Below are 19,393 nucleotides of genomic sequence, written 5' to 3' on the forward strand. Positions count from 1 at the left end.
AGGGAGAGATAGAAAGGGAAAGAGAGATAGAAAGGGAAAGAGGGAGAGATAGAAAAGAGAAAGAGAGATAGAAAGGGAAAGAGGGAGAGATAGAAAAGAGAAAGAGGGAGAGATAGAAAAGAGAGAGGGAGAGATAGAAAGGGAAAGAGGGAGAGATAGAAAAAAGAGAGGAAGAGATAGAAAGGGAAAGAGGGAGAGATAGGAAAGAGAGAGGGGGAGATAGAAAAGGAAAGGAGAGATAGAAAAGAGGGAGAGATAGAAAGGGAAAGAGGGAGCGATAGAAAGGGAAAGAGGGAGAGATAGAAGAGAGGGAGAGATAGAAAGGGAAAGAGGGAACAATAGAAAAGAAAAGAGGGAGAGATAGAAAAGAAAAGAGGGAGAGATAGAAAAGAAAAGAAAGAGGGAGAGACAGAAAAGAGAGAGGGAGAGATAGAAAGGGAAAGAGGGAGAGATAGAAAAGAGAAAGAGGGAGAGATAGGAAAGGGAAAGAGAGATAGAAAGGGAAAGAGGGAGAGATAGAAAAGAGAAAGAGAGATAGAAAGGGAAAGAGGGAGAGATAGAAAAGAGAAAGAGAGATAGAAAGGGAAAGAGGGAGAGATAGAAAGGGAAAGAGAGATAGAAAGGGAAAGAGGGAGAGATAGAAAGGGAAAGAGGGAGAGATAGAAAGGGAAAGAGAGATAGAAAGGGAAAGAGGGAGAGATAGAAAAGAGAAAGAGAGATAGAAAGGGAAAGAGGGAGAGATAGAAAAGAGAAAGAGGGAGAGATAGAAAAGAGAGAGGGAGAGATAGAAAGGGAAAGAGGGAGAGATAGAAAAAAGAGAGGAAGAGATAGAAAGGGAAAGAGGGAGAGATAGAAAAGAGAGAGGGGGAGATAGAAAAGGAAAGGAGAGATAGAAAAGAGGGAGAGATAGAAAGGGAAAGAGGGAGCGATAGAAAGGGAAAGAGAGATAGAAAGGGAAAGAAAGAGAGACAGAATGGGAAAGAAAGAGAGATCGAAAGGAAGAGAGGGAAAGATAGAAAGGAAGAGAGGGAGAGATAGAAAAGAGAGAGGGAGCGATAGAAAAGAGAGAGAGAGAGATAGAAAGGGAAAGAGGGAGAGATAGAAAAGAGAGAGGGAGAGATAGAAAGGAAGAGAGGGAGAGATAGAAAAGAGAGAGAGGGAGAGATAGAAAAGAGAGAGGGAGAGATAGAAAGGGAAAGAGGGAGAGATAGAAGAGAGGGAGAGATAGAAAGGGAAAGAGGGAACGATAGAAAAGAAAAGAGGGAGAGATAGAAAAGAAAAGAGGGAGAGATAGAAAAGAAAAGAAAGAGGGAGAGACAGAAAAGAGAGAGGGAGAGATAGAAAGGGAAAGAGGGAGTGATAGAAAAGAAAGAGGGAGAGATAGGAAAGAGGGAGAGATAGAAAGGGAAAGAGGGAAAGATAGAAAAGAAAAGAGGGAGAGATAGAAAAGAAAAGAAAGAGGGAGAGATAGAAAAGAGAGAGAAATGGAAAAGGAAAGAGGGAGAGATAGAAAAAGAGGGAGAGATGGAAAAGAGAGAGAGATAGAAAAGGAAAGAAGGAGCAATAGATAGAAGAGTGGGAGATAGAAAAGAGAAATAGGATTAAAAAAAGAGATAGATAGAAAAAAGGGAGAGATCGATGGGAAAGAGGGAGAGATAGGAAAGAGGGAGAGATAGGAAAGAGGGAGAGATAGAAAGGGAAAGAGGGAGAGGGAGAGATTGAAAAGAAAGCGAGAGATAGAAAAGAGGGAGAGATAGAAAGAAAAGGGAGAGATAGAAAGAAAAGGGAGAGATAGAAAGAAAAGGGAGAGATAGAAAGGGAAAGAGAGAGATAGAAAGGGAAAGAGGGAGATAGAAAAGGAAAGAGGGAGAAATAGAAAAGAGAGATAGAAAAGGAAAGAAGGAGCGATAGAAAGAAGAGGGAGAGACAGAAAAGAGAAATAGAAAAGGAAAGAGGGAGAGATAGAAAAGAGAGAGATAGAAAGAAAAGAGGGAGAGATGGAAAGAGGAAGAGATAGAAAGAAAAGCGGGAGAGATGGAAAGAGGGAGAGATCGAAAGAAAAGAGGGAGAGATAGAAAGGGAAATGGAGAGATAGAAGGGAAAGAGGGAGAGATAGAAAGTTAGAAGGCATCCCGAGGATGAAATTCAAAACTTGAACACACATAATTTAAGGGGAGATTTTCTACATAGGCACACCTGGTGTGGAACTACTTCTGTCAGGAGCACAGATCAGTGAAATTGTGCATCACCAGCCACTAATTTTCTGCACACAGTTGTGCTGAAATGTAATCTCCCCTTTATTTTCTAGGGGACACCCCCAAAACTTTGACTTTGCTTTTATTTGATGTATTTTCCAGTATCCTGAAGTTAATAATGATCATAGACATTGTCTTTTTCATCTAAAAAGTGACATTTGTTGAATTTTATTGAAAACTACTCTGTGATTAAGGCATTATTTTTCTTAATAACATACTTATACATGGTCTGTGTCTCAATTGTCTCTGTTACCTTTGTGTTCCCGTTTCCGCCTCCGTCTTCTTTTGCTTCTGTCACTGTTTTCCTCTTCTGCTTTTCTCTCCATTACTTCTTTTTCCTGCTCTGCCTTTTTCTTTCATTTTAGGTGGTAGGTGGTGGATGACGTGATACGGTGTGGCACCCTCACTCCCCACATGGGCAGGTGGCAGGAGGCTGAAGGCTGACTCATCCTCAACCTCAACCCCATTCCCTCCCTTCCTAGCAGTCTTTCTCAAACAGGCTTTTTTTGCTTTCAAAATCCAACGTTTAAAAAAAAATCAAAGAACGAGGAAAGTCTGTCTCCTTTTCATAGGTATCAGCAATTAGAATGTTTACATTTTGTGTCAGGAAAATAGGTGAGATTATTAGAGACTTTGTCAAATTCAAAATGTGTTTTATGAAACATTAACCAAAATTAGGATGAGAAAAGACACTTGGGGGTGATTTTAAACCCCAAGAACGGGTTGATTGGGGGCGGGTGGGAATTGAAAATAGTTGTTTTTTAGGTCGTGACTGCAACCCGGCTTTAATGTCGGTGTGTAAAAGTACAGGCTTCCCACTGGGAATGCAAAGTCTGAAAATTTTGCGACCCAAAAAAAACAACTATTTTCAACTCCCACCCGGCCCCAACCCACCCGTTATTGGGGTTTAAAATCACCCCCATGGTATCTCTCTCAACTTAATTTGCTTTCTGAAGTTTATAGAACACAAAGGATAAGCCACAATAGGACACTGTAATTACATCTCTCTCACACATGAGACATGTGTGAGAGAGATACATACACAGCCTCCCTATAAAAAACTCCATTAATCTTTAATGAATAATGCTTTTGAAATTTGTCCCCTGGCTTTTAAAAAATAATTTTGGGAAACAACTGAGCAAAGACTGCTAGAAGCCAAAAAAAAATCTATTCCATTAGTACATGGCCGACTGATACTGATGCATTCTGGGAAATTAGGTACAAAACATATGATCAGATTGCACAATCTGCATCAATTAACAGAATCACAACTCTATACAGTAACAAATTCGAGCCCAGGTTTTGGGCAAAGGTGAGGCCTTCAAATAAAATTTTTAAATGAAGGCATTAACGGACATAGAAAGCAATTCAATTTTATTGTGAATTATATACTTTTTTGAATTTTATTTCAAACTTTATTTTGGATATCAGAAACTTCAGTTTCCTATCAATTTGTTTTAGTTGAAATCTTGCCAGGCTAGTATTTAGAATAGTGCTATTTAGAAACAAAAACGCATTAGATAGTCCACAGAGATGGTGTGAAGTATGGGTCCATCACCCTCCAAATGTCATATTTTATTACAGTTGAAAAGAATCTTAAATATATATATATATATATGTATGCCAGTTGTTTCCTTGCCTATATGATTGTGCAGTAAAATAAAAAAATATTTTTTATTAACAGAGCATTTGCTTTCAAAGATTTCACACCTGTGGTTTGTTACTTCCAGGTAACAATTTTGTAATTTATTTTTGAATAGCTTATTTGAACTATAGTTGTAGGATTCCACAGTAAATGACTTCCAAAGAATGTGTGTATTAGTTCCTCCGCATAAATACTTGAGTTTATATTAGTGAGTTTTATATGGTTTCTTGATAAGCAATGAGAGGTATATTAGTGTCACAAGATTGTGCCAGTAGCTTTTAAAAAGTAAGAGTCATCTGAATTATTTTGTTTTATCACTCTTAATAAATATTGATTTTAGTCACACCCTCAAATAATATTCACACATTTACTTATTGTAATCAATTTTAATCATAATGGCCTGGAATTTGCTCTTATAATAACGGCAATGCTAACAGGGATTACTGTTATATATGGCCAAATGCAACAGTAACTTTCCACGTGCGCACATGCAGTTAAACGTGGAAATCTGGAAGTTGCTCTCTGCGATGCTGTGCTCCTCTGAAAGCTGCGTGGGAAGGAGGTCTCACCGGCTGGATCCCCATTGGAATCAATGGACCAGTGCGAAGTTGTTCTCCTGCCCAGCTTGAAACTAATTATTGTCGCCAGAAAAAGGTACATCCAGTTTTTTTAATGTAGCCAAAATTTTAACGGCATGGTAAGTCTTAATGACTGACAAACAACCTCACTGGCACTGAAAATTAACTTTTAAAAATGTGGAGTCTCGTTCTTTCCCATTTTAATTGTTCTTGGACATTTAAATTTTTTTTTTTACTTTTTCAGTCTCTTTTATCATTCTTTTAATTCATTTATTTCTTACCTTCTCTTTATTTCACTTTCTGTAACTGATTTTATATTGAATTTACTGTTGTAGCTTGCACTTCCTGGTCTGTGTCTGTGCGGCTTGTTAATGATGCTTCAATCTGATTGAGGGGATTGACAGGTCTTTACCCCACTCACAGATGCCTGGGAAAGGACGCTGCACTTTTTTCGGCTCTCCATTGCAGGGAGTTGGCGCCCAAAAGCCCGTGGATAGTTTGTGGGTAAGTTTAAATCTAATGAGTGGCAAAATCCGGGCCATAGTAAGTATCAGTTCAAGCACAATGCAACGTTTTACCTCTCAAAAGCTTCTGGTGCAGAGTCCAGTCAATCTTCTACCCAGCTCTCTCTCCCTCTTCAGCAATGACCATTAATCTGACCCAGAAGTGCACACACAGAAGTTAGCTACAGTGACTCATGAAGCATGGATGATTAATCCACAAGTTTTAAAATCGGCAAACGCTGACACTGGGAAACGTAGATTAGAAGCAGCCCCCCCCCCCCCCCCCCCCGTGGAATGTTACAGGTTCGTTGATGATGCAGTTCATGATTTAGTAAGTAATCAGGAGCCTGTATGTTCAAAGACTTCATGAATAAGTGTATGTTACAAGTCCACTCCTAACACATTTATAGAGGCTCCAGTTCATAGCTCTTGTTTGTATTTCCACTGTACAACAGCTGGACTCTTCATCAGTATATATCTCACTGTTGATGTGAATTGATTTAGGATTACAAAATTTTGTTTACATGGAATAAAATACATAAAACTTATAAAAATGATAGGTGTTTAGTTGGAATTTTGTGTGTTGTTTTATCTTGGCTTAGTTTGTACATTCTTGAATCCATAACTTTCTGATTCTGTAGCAAGTCCCAGGCCAAGATTTGGGCACATAATCTAGACCAACACTTCAGTGCAATACATTGTTGGAAGTGAATGTCCTTTAGCACAGATGTTAAAAGATGACGGACGCTAAATTGGGCCGTGTAGCGCCCGTTGTTTCGGCGCTGCACGGCCTCTCTGACATCAAAGATGGCGTCTTGGACGCGCACGCACTTTTCCTGCGTGACATGCGCCAGACGCCATCTTGGTATAGGAGTTTGCGCAGGCGCAGATAAGAAACGCTGGAATCATGTAAAGCAAGGAGAAAATGGCTTCAATCAGTGTGCAATGCTGATTTAAAGTGATAGACACCATTTTGGGACTTAATGCTCAACTCAATGCACAATCTTAACCCCGACCATCTGAACGTGTCTTACAGTGCCTGGAGGACCCTCCACCGGCGCTATTTAAAGGGACCGTGCAGGATTTACAGGTTAGTGGCTGGATTATTGCCTCTGGCTGCCGAGACATTTGTAACCGGTTTTGTAGATCTCCTAGACTTCAATACTAGGATGCAGGGACCTAGCCTAACATTTAGAGCCAGGACAAGCAGGAGTGAAGTTAAGAAATGCTTCTACACGCAAAGGGTGGGAGACGTTTGGAACGCTCTTCTACCGATGGCAGTTGATGCTAGCTTGCTTGTGAATGTTAAATCTGAGATTGATAGATTTCTGTGAACCAAGGGTATTAAGGGATATAGGGCTACGGCGGGTATATGGAGTTAGGTCACACGTCCATCATGATCTCACAATGGTTGAACGGGCTCGCTGGGGCTAAATGCCACTGCCACTTGCTGCCTCTTATTATGCGCCACCTTCTCCTGCAAGAAAGCAGGACGTGTGCCTGGGTGATGTGCCTGTCTTGGTTGAATAGCTGCCAGTGTGTGCGGCCTATGAGTTGTGGGTGGGTGGCTTGAAACAGTGGTAATGTGTAAGAGCGGGAGGAAGCATCTGATGGGAATAGTTGAGTACTGATGGAAAGAGTTTATTGGTATGTGGGGGATGGAGAGTGTAGTGTGTGGTGCAGTTGGTAGGAGACGCCACTTGACAGTTGACCTCACTCACCTTGCCCACTCATGTCAAAGCATTGAACTTCTTCATGGACTACATCCATGTTCATGATGCTGTGCGCCTGGCATTGACTTCGTCCCCCACTGCCTCCCACAGTCTTTTGAGTATATGTCTGGAGGGTGTCTTGCTCCCACCCCCCCTCACTGCGGATATAGGGTGTCCCTCCTTCTGTCCACCTCTTGCACCCAATGTCTCTGGTGCATCAGCAGAGAACCTTGGTGCATGTGCTCTCGCAGGCCTGGTACCAACTCAGATTGGCAGACTGATGAGGTCTGGTGTGCAGATTGGAGGATGTGGGATTTAGTAGTGCGCAACCTTTATTCAATGTTTTAACATAACTCATCAGTATGTAAACACAGGGATGGGATGTGCATCTGTGTTTTACGTGTGCGATGTCCGATCTCTGTTCATACTCCATGCAGACACTAGACTATTATTTTCATGAAACAACAGGTTTAAGAGATTTCTAAGAAACGTCTTCCCTTTAAGAGATGGAGCTCCCTCTGGTGGTGGAAAGTGCAAATTGCATTCATTCCATGTGCAAGGCCTGGAAAGGAACACCGATTGCAAGTAAGTGCTCCCTTGGGACCAAACTTGCATCTTGCCTGCCCAGGGTCCGTCGGGCGCGGGGTGTTAGCGCATTGTGCTAACATCGCCCAGAACAGACCCTTAACCAATTTTCCCCCCGATATGGTAACACTGTCTGCTTCTTCCTGTGGTTCAGGTGGATGTTAAGGATCATGTGGCAATACTCGAACAAGGCGTAGGGAATTCACCTAGTGTTTTGGTCAGCATTCCTCCCTCAACCGCCACCAAAATAAGTTAAATAGACATTCATCCAACTGCTGTTCGTGGGATTTTGCCATGTACAAATTGGCTGCCATATTTGCCTACATAACAAGTCATTCCACTTCATAAATAATTCATTATATGTGAAATGTTTTGGGATGTTTGAGAGATGTGGAAAGTGCTATATAAATTCAACTTTTGATTTTAAAATCCCATAATTACCCAAAGGAATCAAGGTCCTGAAATGTTGCCGTGGGATATCAATGAATGATAGCTTAAAGCACGCATCTGAAATTCTTCTCTCTATATGTTAGTTGGGGTGCTCGCGCATTTAAAATAAGTGAGTTAATGCCTTTGCTGAAATAGCAGTGCAATTTCAGATGAACGCATACATCGCCTGGCATCCCATGGCATATTTTAGGCCCGAGTTTTTCCAAAGCCCTATGAATTAGGAGATTGCACAGTACATGTAAAGTGGCAGTCCTACATCCAAACATGTTACTGTGGTGGTGCACATTCCAATTTATATTTCCACTGTTTGTTCTAGAGTCCAGCAATGATCAGGAATAGAAATTGATGGCCATGATAATTTTAATATGAACACCAGTGTATACAGGTGACTATTTTATAAGGTTAGAAAGAGACTTAAAATTATAGGTAAAACAAAATTGACTGGCGCAGGCATTACTCATTAATACTACACAGTACCACAGTTCATTAGGATTTTACTACTGAATAAGATTTATTACACAGAATTTTTTATATTACAAGGAAATTAAGAGTAATGATTTTAAAACCAACATGTTTTATCAGGTGGTGTGATGGTTTGCATGTTTGATCACCCACTGCCAAGTAGAAACCAGGCACTATCCCACAATATGGGAGGAGAAAAAAGGAGAGTCATCCTAAAGCCACTCTCATGCACTTCCCAGTAGCTGATCCACTGTAGCACCAGTGGAGACATGGAAGCAAGTCGCCAACACAGCCAGAGACACAAACTGGGGGGGACAAAAGATGGACTTGATCTTAAAATAAGGGGGGAAAACAAATTATATTTATATAATATATTGTTATTCATTTCATTGATGAATTTAATTGTGGAAAATTGCTGATGCTTATTATTAAATGTTGACACAAATACTCCAAAATTACAGTTTTGGTATTAGAGGCTTTATATAAAGCTTTCTGTTTCTGCTGTGACATTCAAATATTGCCAGTTTCTCACGGTCATAAAGCCCTCGACTGATGCTTCATGGCTGCAATTCTCCTAGACTCCACTAGGCAGTGACAATAACAGAAGAAAAGCCAAAATGTCTCAAAAGAACGTTTCTCGACATAGTGGGCATGTAGACTTGTTGCTGGAAGTAAACCATCGGTACTGTAAAAATAAAAAATTCAAAAGTTAGCATACATAGATTAATGTTTAATACTGTTAGAGAAAAATATAAAAATATCATGTAAATTGACAGAAATTTACTCAATCCTGCTTCAGAACCTAAAAATTTTTGTTCCATATGTAAACACAATCAAATTCCTCCTCATTTTAACTTCAATTATCAGTTAAAGATAAAATATGTAGCCAAGAGAAAGACAGGAAGTTTCAGCAAAATGATTATCCATACACAAAAATTCCAGAATGGTCTCAACAAAGTGGAGATCAAAGAATGGCATTAAACAATGTTGTCGCTTTGTGCACACATGCAGTCCCTTCAGTGTCAGGTAATGTTCATAGATATTACAGGTTTCCTAGTACAACAGATTTGTATATGTGATGCTCAGAAGAAAGATGCATGATGATTTTATCTTTGTTCTTGTTCACTTGCTCATCTAGATTTTAGTAGCACTTGTCCATGTTTGAAAATTTCAACCTTATAGTAGTGTAATCTCAGCTTTCATGTGCTGCAGTATTCCAGTCTGAGAAATCTTTTCTGTTTCTTGCATTATTCTGAACAGTACCAGCCAACTGTAATATCAAGTATTACTCACTGGTTTTAATAGGCTGTGTACCTTTTAGACAAAACAATTTGATAACAGTGCTACATATTAAAAGTATTTCAGGAAACAAGAAAGAAGGAAAATCAGAAAACAAAACTGAAGACATAACCACTAAAAATAATTGAAGCAGAATGAAAGGGCAAAAAGGGAAAAATAAATTCCAAGGGACATTAGGAAAATATAATAATTCTTTGGTATTATTCATAATATTTAAAGAACAAGTAGAGCTCCTTAAAGCCAAAAACATACATTTTCACAACACTTCATTATAGGATAAAAAGGTTCATTTTCTAGTAATTGGTCAGGGGCACAGTTGAATTCATGCAGTAGCAGAGATAGGCATTGAAATAATAATTTTAAAACTTTTGAATTTTAATATTCATGAGGCATAATGAGCCAATGGACTAAATGAAAGAGTCCTATTTGCCTTAACCTCAATTATGAATAACTTCCTGAAGCAGTTTACAAATTAACATTTTTACTGAATTAGATCTGGTAAAAACTGACACTTTTATTAATCTTTCAATTACATAGTCAGGCTCGGAGAACTAGTGCCAGGTTCACTTGGTATCAGAGCCTTTTACATATGGTAAAAATGTCAAAAGATTGATCTAGCCGCATCAGTGGTGTGACCAGTTCAATCTTGATATTTCAGGCTTTCAAACAGGTGAAGAAAATCCAATTTATTAAGAATTGCTCTTGCCTCAAAAACTGGTGATGGGAATAAAGAGGAAGAAGAAATAAGGTATGAGGAAGATTTTTGTGTTGGTGAAGATGAATTAGATGAAAGAAAAGTAAACTTAAAGTTAACAAATATAGGATAAATATATAATGGGAATAAGGGTTAAGTGTTTACAATTTTTTGGGTTAATTAAAATTGCATTTTATGCACTTATTTTAGTTTAGTTAATATTAGTGTGATAGTTATTATAGTGATAAAACTACTAATGCCAACTGAATAGCTTTGCTAATGCAATATTATGTCAGTGTGTGAACTGAAAACTTGCTAAGCTTATCAGCCAGAGAGAATGGAACTTAACCTTTAGACTGCTTCAAACTAGTTAATATTCTTGGGAGCACGTTATAGGCAGTTTTTAAAAATCTAATAACCACTAGTATTTTCGAGTACACAAGTAATCTGCGATGAGTTATATGATCACTGCAATCTTTCAGAATCATGGGTTAAAACAATATTTACTTAACCAATTTAACTTCTCTCTGGTCCCAAGATTAAAAAGCAGCCACAATTGATAAAGTGGTGGTGGGGGATAATTAAGTCTAAAACAATATTTGCAACAATGCTTTTATAGAGTTTAGTGTACAATCCTCAAATGAAAGCAGTTAAATGAAAAGCTCCCTAAAAATACCACTGTTACAAAAATGGCACTGCACTTGCATTTCTGCCATGCTCCCTGATGCTTCAAAGTGACCATTTCTTGTCAAATAAAACTGAATAAGAGTGGTTTTAAGAATTCAAAGGAGTGGCTGTCACACTTGCATGCAGTCAGAAGGTGAGGTTTCTGTATCTTAGAGAAAAAGACCAAGATGGATTTCACAAGCTAACTGGTTCACTAATGTCCTTCAAGGAAGGGAATCTGCCACTCCCACCTGGTCCTGTGTACACATGGCTCCAGTCCCACATTACTGGTTGACTTTTAATGTCTTCAGGGCAATTAGGTTGGGCAATAAATGTTGCCTTGCCAATGTCGCTTGCATCCCGAGACCAAACATAAAAAAAACATTTCTACTGGGACTACTCAGTTGTTAACTACCATCTCAACTCTTCACAACAAACATCAATAACTGCACTCAAAAGAAAATTAATAATCTTGATGGTGTTTGAGAGACAATTCATAGCAATAACACAAAGGTGAAGCACAGCACATACTTGCCCCATTAATAGAATTATACATAATATAAAGTAGTCTGAAATACATTATTAGGAAAATACTCACTATTAAAAAAAAATGGAAGATCTTTAGATGTCAACTGTCCTCCTGTTACTAATACTACTTTTAAACTTGTAGTTTGAGGGTCGAAATGTACCTGATATCAAAATGGATTTGTTCATTTAATCTGATTAGTGGTGGTGTTCAACAATTCTCAAAACCCAATGCTGTTTTTCTAGTTTAAACTGCTTACCAAGCAGGCTGAGTGGAACTTTTTCTTGCAGGTTCTGCAGGCTTTCTTTGGAAGTGAATAGTTAGAACCATGAATTACTGAAAAGCAGATCATACATTCCTCAATTCCTTCAAACCGTTTATCCACATTGGCCTTCCACAAAGCAAGGCCTTCCATGATGCTGCCATTCTATAAAAAAGCAATATGAAGCATTAAAATGTGCACTATTTAATTAGGAATATTTCAGGAACTACAAGAATTTAAATTTGTATTCATGTTTTTAAAACATTTTAAATAGAATGTATCAATGCAAAAAGTAACCATTCGTATACTTACTACACTGTATTCATTTACTTACAAGATGAATGATTTAATTATCTGGAAATTTAATTAACTGGAAGTTGATCAATCATTTTTTTTGGCTTCCATTTAGCAGTTAGTCCACACTGCTCCAATTAAACCAGGTAGAAAATTACATGAAACAAAAACAGAAAATGCTGGAAACACTCATCGACCTGAAATGTTAATTCTGTTTCTCTCACTCCACAGATGCTGCCTGAACTGCTGAGTGTGTTCAGCATTTTCTGTTTTTATTTCAGATTTCCAACATCTGCAGTATTATTCGTTCATGGGATGGGGGCGTCGCCGGCAAGGCCAGCATTTATCGCCCATCCCTAATTGCCCTTGAAAAGGTGGTGGTGAGCCGCCTTCTTGTACAACTGAGTGACCTGCTAGGCCCTTTGAGGCCGATTAAGAATCAATCACGTTGCTGTGGTCTGGAGTCACATATAGGCCAGACCGGGTAAGGACGGCAGGTTTCCTTCCCTAAAGGGCATTAGTGAACCAGATGGGTTTTTACGACAATCCGGTAGTTTCATGGCTACCATTACTGATACTAGTTTTTTTTAATTCCAGAATATTATTTAATTCATTGAATTTAAATTCACCAGCTGCCATGGCAGGATTTGAACTCATGACTCTGGATTATTAGTCCAGGCCTCTGGATTACTAGTCCAGTAACATAACCACTATGCTATCGTTCCCCTAATGTTTGTTTTATTAGAAAATTTCATGCATGTTTATGCTCATGGATGTATACCAGTATAAAAAGATTTGTCATTGTGGTGTAACATGCTTTTTAAAAACCACAAAGTCTCCAATGACATTGCTCACAGGTAGTTCAGGACCTGCAGCTAGTGTCTTTACTGCAGTCATGCAGTAGCTTAAACGTATTGGCATACCAATTTACTGAAGAATTATATCACATAATAAACACAAGGTAAAAATATTACATTGAAGATCCAGGCTTCAAAGATATATTTGTAGTACTAGCACATCAGAAGAAAGTAGTTTTAGTTTGTTTTTAAGCCTCCCCAAAACCACTTACAGATTGCTCTACGTAACATGGCGGCTTTGCGGTATATGCTTAAGATACAAGCATTTTTGTTTATTTTTCGCAAAGCTTTTTTCCCTCAGTTATTTAGTTAGTTCCCAGAGTGAATTTGTCGCTGGTATAGGGCTGCATCAGAAGGTGTCCAATGGCCAGTGCCTTGAAGAGGTGGTCATTCGTCATGGTGTAAGCAAGGCCGACGGAGGCCATAATATCCTCTTTTCTTTTGACTGTTGTCGGGGCACAATTACATGGGTGCTGGCAGCCCTCTAGTATATTGTCTAAATAGCCAATCTTCATGCGCAAACCTTGACAGAGTGCTGCCAAACTGTTTGACTGTGGAGGGTATCACAGCCAAGTTCAATCCTGTTCCTATCTGAAGTTTTCACACATACACTTTGGAACTGGGGCCAGTGGATAGCAATCAAGAGCTGGAACTCCAGCTGATTGTCCCCATCTCTAGTCCAAGAGCACTGAGCCCAAAACAAGTGCCCATAGCACCATAATGTCTGAGATCCACTAATTCGATGGAGACCAAGCATTGAATCTAATAGCAAAAGAAGTCAATACAATACAATGCCGGGAAAGCTGCTTTACACTTGCATTACATTTTTGCTAAATTTATTGAATGGAGTGAAACAACCCCACTTGTCCGTATAGCTACGTGTTACAGGGGACAGGGCCTTTACCTACTAGATCATCAGGGCAGCTAAAGGTCTTTCGACAAATTTCCCAGCATATTAACCAGATGAAAGAGGTGGCCTATTTTATAGGCAAGCTGTTCCTAAGGAATCACATGTACTTTAGACCCAATTAAAAAACCCAACAGGTAGGAACAGGGGGGAGGAATGGGGGAGGTTGGGGTGAGGAGAAATTTTAAAGCCATGCATGAAAACTAAAATACATGTCAGCTACTCACAAAATGGCACTTCCTAGTGTGGAATGCTTATGGGGATGGCAGATACATCTACTTAAAGTTTGTTTTTTTAAAAAGAAAATCATATACAAAGATAGAATATGTTATATTAGATTTAATTAAAAGTTAAAATAATAAAAATGCAAGACATTATAGGTTGGGTAATAGGGAAAACAGGATCAGCATGTACTCCTAATGATGGTGTTTTAGCACAAAAAAAAAGGATGGGTCCAGGAACACTAATTCTCCAGAGCTGTCAGCAATCTAAGAGCAGATTATTGTTTCTCTCAAGGATTGCAGGTAGGCTTCAGTAATATGCTATTTGGTTCTTTTAGTGGAGTTTCCCTACGGTGTAATTAAATTGAACAACTCAGTACAAGTTCTGTCACTAAGATTCATTTGAAAATATTTAATAGTTTTCAGTTACTTTATAGTGAACGGAGAAACCTTCCCCCCAATCTGCTGTCTATGGTGAGTTTATAATTTAATTGACACCTTGCAAAAGGTATTTTCCTATCTAACTAATTTCCTAACAGAGAAAGCAAACGCAAGACCCTAAATCAAAGGCCATCATATTTCAGGGTCATCCAAATTTCAGGTTTGTGCCAGCCAGCTTAAATGAAAAAAAACTGCAGGAAATGCCAACTTGCACCATGCTTATGCACCCCCCAGTACCCCGTTTGGATAGATTAAAAGAAGCTGGAGAACATGTCTCCTGCCATGCCCTTGGATATGACATGTGCAGGACACAGGGAAAACAAACTCTTTGAAATCAATTTACAGTAAAGTTACACTGTTTACAAAATATATGTTAGTGATTAACAGATGTATCAGCTGATTAAGACAGTACAAAAATAACTGGGTGGTACAAGTATCCGATTGTGTGTAATCATAAAGTACCTGAAGATTAAGAAATGTATTTAGCTGCAACATCCAGTTGCGCCACAGTTGAACAGCCACACCAACTCGTTTCCCACTTTCTACAGTAATTGACCCAAGAGGATAGTTTGTTGGTAACTGTATAACAAGCTCAATGAATATGTCATCCACAGAATAGGTAGCAAGTACTTCTCGGGCCACAGGACGAGCTTTCACCTAATGGGAAACAGAAAAATATCAGCAGCTCACTTCTGAACGGTCCAATGTCAAACCTTTACAGCTTTCAGAACAGGGGACTTTATTACAAATGTGTCAGTAGCTGGAAATATACCATGTGTTCCAATCACAATCAATCTTATAAATGTGCATAGGAATCCAAAAAAATAAGGGTGCAATTTTCCTGCAAAGCAGAAGCACTACTCGCAATAGTGACTAGAATTATAATAGCAATAAATCTGAAACACAGGTCTGTGATTTTCATGTGTTTCTGAGCACAGCAGTAGGATCAAGAAAGACTGCCTAGGATGGGGGTTGATTAGTGATACTGTGAACCAAGTTCTCCAAATCTGTGGCAGTACTATTGTGAGAAAGATAAGGCAATATTGTTGTTTTGTAACACTGCTGAAAAGGTCAGCTCTCTTGGCATATGGGGTTTTGCAGTACTGACTGCAGTTGTATAGCTGTGTGAGTGGCTTAAAAAAAATTAAACATGATGCTAAAAATTCTCTCAGTGTACATAATCAATATCATTACCACTTGTTCTCTGGCCGCCACAGCATATAGAGGTTACTTAGCAAATATTAGAATATTCACACAGTTTTACATAGGTGGAGAAGAGAAAACAATTTACGGAAACACTAATGATAAAAGTGGCATCATAGCCCTGGGAAAATCATATACAGTCCCCACTGCTTATAGTGGGCTTGTTGGTGTTAACGCGATTTGCCTGTTATATGAGGTGAATGGTTAAAAGGGGTAGCACTCCTCAAACATCAACTTCATATTCAGAATGCCACCAAATCCCAAGTGAACATGCAATTGAAGGAACTTTATTTAAACCACACTTGCTAAGTAATCAAAAAAATTGAAGGATAGAATTGTACTGAACTTTACGTCACAGCACTCCTACATGTCTACACCAAAAATCCCTGTAATCCGAGTCTGCACCATTTGTCTCTGGCAGTACAAGCGCCAAACTTCATCCATCTTTTTTAGTGCATCCCAGTCTGGCTCTATATCAGGATGCTGCTCCGTAGTACACTGCAATGTCAGAACCGCAGAGCGAACATCAGTCGGCATTACCATAATCTCTGTACAGTTTTCATCAGGGTCCTGTTCTCCCTCATCGTCATTTTGGGCTTGCATTGCACCGACCATGTCATTGATATGAGTTTCAGGTGGAGCACCATGGTTACCAAGGTCAAACAACTGAGAGAATTCTTCCTCTGACATCCCGTCTGATGCTGCCATCCACATTGCAGCAAACTATGACGGAAATTCTTCCCTTAGCTTTTTTTTGGCCAAGTAGAGCTTCATCTTTGAAGGCGAGTGTGCCATAGGCAACACACCTATAGAAAACACCAGTCTTATCACAACTGAAGATGTTCCGGCTTTTGTTCATAACCTTTGAGCTGCCCGGCAATACATTTTCTAGCCACTGCTCTGCACCTGTGGCATCTGAGTGAAGCTTTTATTTGTGTGCATGGTGGAACCCTATGTTGTGGCGAGACTTCCATCTCTGAAGCCACCCTTCAGAGGGATTAAAATCAAGCCTGCCAAGTGCTTCAGCCAATTACTTGGCTTTTTGGGCTAGAAGGGAGCCACTGATAAGCGCATCTCTCCCATGTGCATTCTAAAACCAGCGCTGAAGTGCCTCCTCAATTTCTATCCTTACCCTCATACTTCCTTTTTCTCTTTGCTTCGCACAAACTGTAACTGGACATTACTTAGAGGGGATTAAGTATCCAAGGTACCTGCATCTTAATAAGGTGCGAACTGCTGATTGAATAGCTGAGTCTTCCCAAAATAGCTGACGTGCTTACTACATTATAAATGGTGCCTTTGTAATTGACGTCTATGGTAATGGTTATGGTTAGCATTAATTGCCCGGTATAGATTGTTGCCTGCCATAACCGTGGGTGTATATGTGGTGGAACTCTACTAAGTAGTCTGTCAGTAGACAATAAAGAGCATCTCTGGAGATCTCTGGGAATTCATCATTTTAGAACCTTATCAGTTCATTTACTTCAAATCACATTACCCAAAAAAAGATGAAGCATCTGCTGAAATAATCCTTCCGACTTCAGTCCAAGCACAAGAATGTCTCTAGTATTGATCCTATACAATTAACTGAAACTAACCTTACTACAGGAAGCAAGGATTCACAGTTTTTTTACATGGAGAGTATTATGTTGTTTACTGAGTTTTAAAGGGGCATATACCATCATGTTTATAAAAGAAAATTGTTGACAAGTTTTCATGCAGCAAAACAGAATTCTGAATACATCAAAAATGATCACTAACCAACATGCTCTTGAATGTTTGTGTACTGGTTTGCACAGCTGCAATTTCCTGTGAAGAAAGAACATTGCTGACGTATCTGCTGGTGTATTTATCCACTGTGCTTGATACACGCTTATCTTGACTATTCCACCAAAGTCGAACTGTGGCCGGCAAATCTTCCAATACACTATAATATACAGCACAAGCCAGCTTGGGAACCTCTGTGTGTAAGGTTTCTGTCTCTAGCAAAAAATAAGGACATTCTCATGACTTAATTTTACATTCATAAAAAAATTGTCTTGAGAATTATAAGTTTAAAAAAAAATTTTTTCCAATTAGCACACTTCCATTTATATATATCTGTAAAATTGATTTCTCAATATTTTATCATTACCAATGAAAATTGATATAAAAAGGTACATAAACATTTATCATTTTTTATTTCATTGCATTTCTGGAATAAAGTTACATCTTTTATTTTAGTGCAGCAACATTATTGCAGTGTTCATTGTGTTGAAGTCCAGTGCATGGATCAGATATAACAACTTGCATCTATATAGCGCCTTTAATGTAGTAAAATATCCCAAGGGAATTCACAGGCAGAGAATTCACAGGCGTGTAATCAGGCAAAAAAAAATGACATTGTGACAAAGAAGGAGACATTAGGAAGGGTGACCAAAAGCTTGGTCAAAAAGGTAGGTTTTAAAGGAGTGTCTTAAAGGAGGAGAGGTGGAGAGGCAAAGAGACTTAGGGAGGGATTTCCAGAGCTTAGGGCCTAGATAGCTGAATGTTAGTAAGTCTTTGAGTCAAGGCGGGTAGTGTTAGAGAATTGTTGCACAATGCAATATGGCTGTTACACAATCAAAAACTAAGGGTAAAGTAAGAGCACTTCATTAGAGCCCTGAGATGGTGTCAACAGTCCAAATAAACTTTTAAATATCTCAGTCCTCCATATTTATTTACAGGTCAGCTTTACTTTTGGAATTCATATTTTCCATTTCACACTTTCTATTGATAACACCAGCAACTGCAATTCTGTGACTTCATACAACACAACAGGTTATTGAGAGCGGGGGGCGGTCAGGCAGATAAAATGTGTGGCCTACACAATTGGCAAGAAAGTACTATTTTTATGAAAAGTAATACACCTCATTTCACCTGGAAAATGACGATTGTGTATATGTTACATAAATATATTTATTTTTACCATTACCTGCTCTGTACCTTTCTAAAAATGGTCAACTAACTTTTTGGTTTAACAATTTTGAAGATTAGTTAATAAAGTTACCTGGGACAAATAATTTGCATGCTTTTAGGGAAATCATATAATAATGTCAGTGAGTCTTTGAGTCAAGGCAGGTGCTGATTTAAATGACTTTAGAATAAATTTCTTTTAACTATCTTCATGTACCTTGGAGAAGGATGGCATGTTTCTCACTGAATAGCGTCCGGAGTCCTTTACCGGCAGAATCAGCAATCTGTCCAGGGATAGTTGGATTTTCTGGCATCAGTCTGAAGAGATGTTGCAGTAATTTGTGCAAGGATTTGCTTTTACGAAGATATGTTGCATAAATAGCACGCAACTAGAAAACAGGAAAAACCAAAAAAAAAATGGTAATCCTGCGCAAATCTTTAGAGAACTTATGCATGCTATTTTCTTTCCATCATCTTGCTGTGTAAAAATGGTAATACAGTTGCAATCATTTCAAGTCTGTTAAATTTTCCATTTTGTAATTACTTTCCTATTGTAGTACATATTTTATTTCTTTTTACTAGATTATGCTACTTAACCTAGAATTATAAAATGACTATAACAGTTCTTTCATTTCAGTGATACTTTTCAATGATTCAGAAATATTATACTACATACTTACAAAACATGATTAACACATGATACAGTGAAGGCACTTCTGAGAGAGAAAAGTCAAAAGACTGGTTTATTGGAAACGGTTCAGAGAAGAACAAAGATCATTTTTAGACTTAAAATTCTGAGTTATGAAGAGTGGCTAGGAAATGAACATTTTTTCATTGTAGAAAAAAAGATGGAGGAGAAATAATTCAAACTTTTTAACATACTAAAAACTGTAGATAAT

General features: G+C 38.6%; 1 protein-coding gene across 1 annotated transcript in view; it reads right to left on the reverse strand.

Annotated features, from left to right (window-relative positions):
* Positions 1–8,070: 8,070 nt before the first annotated feature.
* The window catches only part of ltn1 (listerin E3 ubiquitin protein ligase 1), a 122,375-nt gene continuing 111,052 nt past the window's right edge, over positions 8,071–19,393 (reverse strand). Inside the window, exons 26-30 of the mRNA XM_067992747.1 lie at positions 18,712–18,883; positions 17,322–17,542; positions 14,820–15,014; positions 11,635–11,802; positions 8,071–8,875 (exon numbers count right to left, since the gene is read on the reverse strand). Coding sequence (XP_067848848.1) covers positions 8,813–8,875; positions 11,635–11,802; positions 14,820–15,014; positions 17,322–17,542; positions 18,712–18,883 — 819 coding nt within the window. The 3' untranslated portion in view covers positions 8,071–8,812. The remainder of the gene's footprint in view (positions 8,876–11,634; positions 11,803–14,819; positions 15,015–17,321; positions 17,543–18,711; positions 18,884–19,393) is intronic.

Source organism: Heptranchias perlo, chromosome 11, assembly GCF_035084215.1.
Source record: "Heptranchias perlo isolate sHepPer1 chromosome 11, sHepPer1.hap1, whole genome shotgun sequence".
NCBI classification, from domain to species: domain Eukaryota; kingdom Metazoa; phylum Chordata; class Chondrichthyes; order Hexanchiformes; family Hexanchidae; genus Heptranchias; species Heptranchias perlo.